This window comes from Dipteris shenzhenensis, chromosome 16, assembly GCF_047967505.1.
Source record: "Dipteris shenzhenensis isolate YYH24624 ecotype China chromosome 16, Dip_SZ_1.0, whole genome shotgun sequence".
NCBI classification, from domain to species: domain Eukaryota; kingdom Viridiplantae; phylum Streptophyta; class Polypodiopsida; order Gleicheniales; family Dipteridaceae; genus Dipteris; species Dipteris shenzhenensis.
Window position 1 is genome coordinate 45,563,042 of NC_141611.1, and position 1,958 is coordinate 45,564,999.

General features: G+C 52.1%; 1 protein-coding gene across 1 annotated transcript; it reads right to left on the reverse strand.

The window, feature by feature from the left end:
• Nucleotides 1-213: 213 nt before the first annotated feature.
• On the reverse strand, nucleotides 214-756 carry LOC147893034 (chlorophyll a-b binding protein, chloroplastic-like). The gene has a single exon (XM_087386836.1). It carries the CDS (start codon nucleotides 754-756, stop codon nucleotides 214-216), a length of 543 nt encoding a protein of 180 aa, XP_087242962.1.
• Between the last annotated feature and the right edge of the window lie 1,202 nt (nucleotides 757-1,958).

Here is a 1,958-nt window from a genome sequence, read left to right on the forward strand (position 1 = left end):
ATTGAGATTTGTGAGAGTTTCTTGAAGAAGAGCCTCCTTCGAAGAACGCAGCTCCTGCAATACTTTGCATTGCATCTCCTACGGCTCTTCTATCGACCAACTCGCCATCTACGCAGCCACCGGCAACGACCAACGATCTCCTACGGCTCTTCTATCGACCAACTCGCCATCTACGCAGCCACCGGCAACGACCAACGATCTCCTACGGCTCTTCTATCGACCAACTCGCCATCTACGCAGCCACCGGCGACGACCAACGCTTGAGGACCTAGCGGCCTCCTCAGCCTCAACGAAGCGACTCCTCCACGAAATCCATCTGCTTGACAACCTGATCAAATTGCAGCAGTAGCCGCCAGCTCCAACAACAGCTTCACCGAATTTGACGCCGTTCTTGGCCAAGAGCTCGGGAGTGACGCAGCCAAGAGCTCCGAGCATAGCCCATCGAGCGTGGATGACCTCCAACTCACGATTCTTGGCAAACGTCTCAGGGTCAGCAGAGAGGCCAGCCGTGTCCCAGCCGTAGTCACCCGGGAACTCGCCAGTGAGGTAAGACGGGGGAGATCCAGAGAATGGGCCAAGGTACAGTGGGCGGTCAGGGCCATACCAGATGCTGCCGGAGGGAGCGGCTTTCTTAGACGAAGTTTTCCTCATCGAGATGCGGGCATCACTGGAGCTGACCTTGCGAACGAGCTCATTGCTCAGCTTGAGTGAGGTTTGGCCGACCAAGGAGGAGGAGGACAGAGCTGCAAACTCCATCGCATCGACGACTTGAGGCTTTCAGCAAAGCGACGAACGACCGCTATCTACGAAGCTGCAACGAAGAAGAAGACGGAATCTTTGAGATTCCGTCAGAATCTCAAAGATTCCGATCGTCGTCATTGTGACACGTGGCATCTACCTTATCACCAACCCTATCCACCCAGGGTCACCACACACACAGGTGTGGTCAAGGATCAGCCACGTGGCATCCTTATCCACACTGCCACGTCACCGACTGCCACGTCAGCTGCCACGTCACCGACTGCCACGTCACGTGCCACGTCATCAGTGACACGTCATCACTGCCATGTCATCACTGCCACGTCAGCTGCCACGTCATCTGTGCCACGTCATCTGCCACGTCATTTGCCACGTCACTTGTGCCACGTCATCTGTGCCACGTCATCAGTGCCACGTCATCAGTGACACCTCAGCACTGCCACCTCAGCACAAAGCTTCACTGGCACACCTCTTGCTAAGCACAGTGCCACATCATCACTGCATGTGACTCACAGTGACACATCATCATTGAGCACCATTTGCACTCCTTTTGCCCCTCCACCTAGATCAAGTCATATCTCTTGATCCAGGAAGAATTTGAGGGTGCTCCAAAAAGGAAAGTCGCTCGATTTTTCGTGCTCTACGCGCTCGTTACATCACGCGCACATTTCGGCGCAAGTTACACTCACATTTGAGCTTCGCCGACAAAACCACTTCCTTCACGCACATTTGCCTCTACATCGACGCATCTGACCCAGCACTTAAAAAGAACAAAGGAAAAGGAATTATTTGCTGCTCTTTCATCGATCGACGGTTGGTTTAGATCTAGATCAGAGTAGACTAGATCGCCATAGAGGGGACGCTTTGAATTCCCCAAGTTGCCAATCTAAGCCATGCCCGAAATTCCCGACTAGTACCTACTCGGAGTCAGTCCATACGCTCACATCCGATTTCACATCATTACATTACCTGAAATCTTACGTTCATCAGTTCAGTGAGCAGACTTCAGAGTTCAGAGGCATTGCAGATTGATTCAGTGGGCAGATAGCACTTGATTTCACACACACATGCCACCATTGTAAAGCCTATTTGGCTATCTCACGGCATCGTGCACATCATTTTTCAGCCTTGTAAAGCCTCTTGGCTATTCCCGGCATCATTGCCACAAGCCTTGTAATACAGGTCAGATCTTATTTATT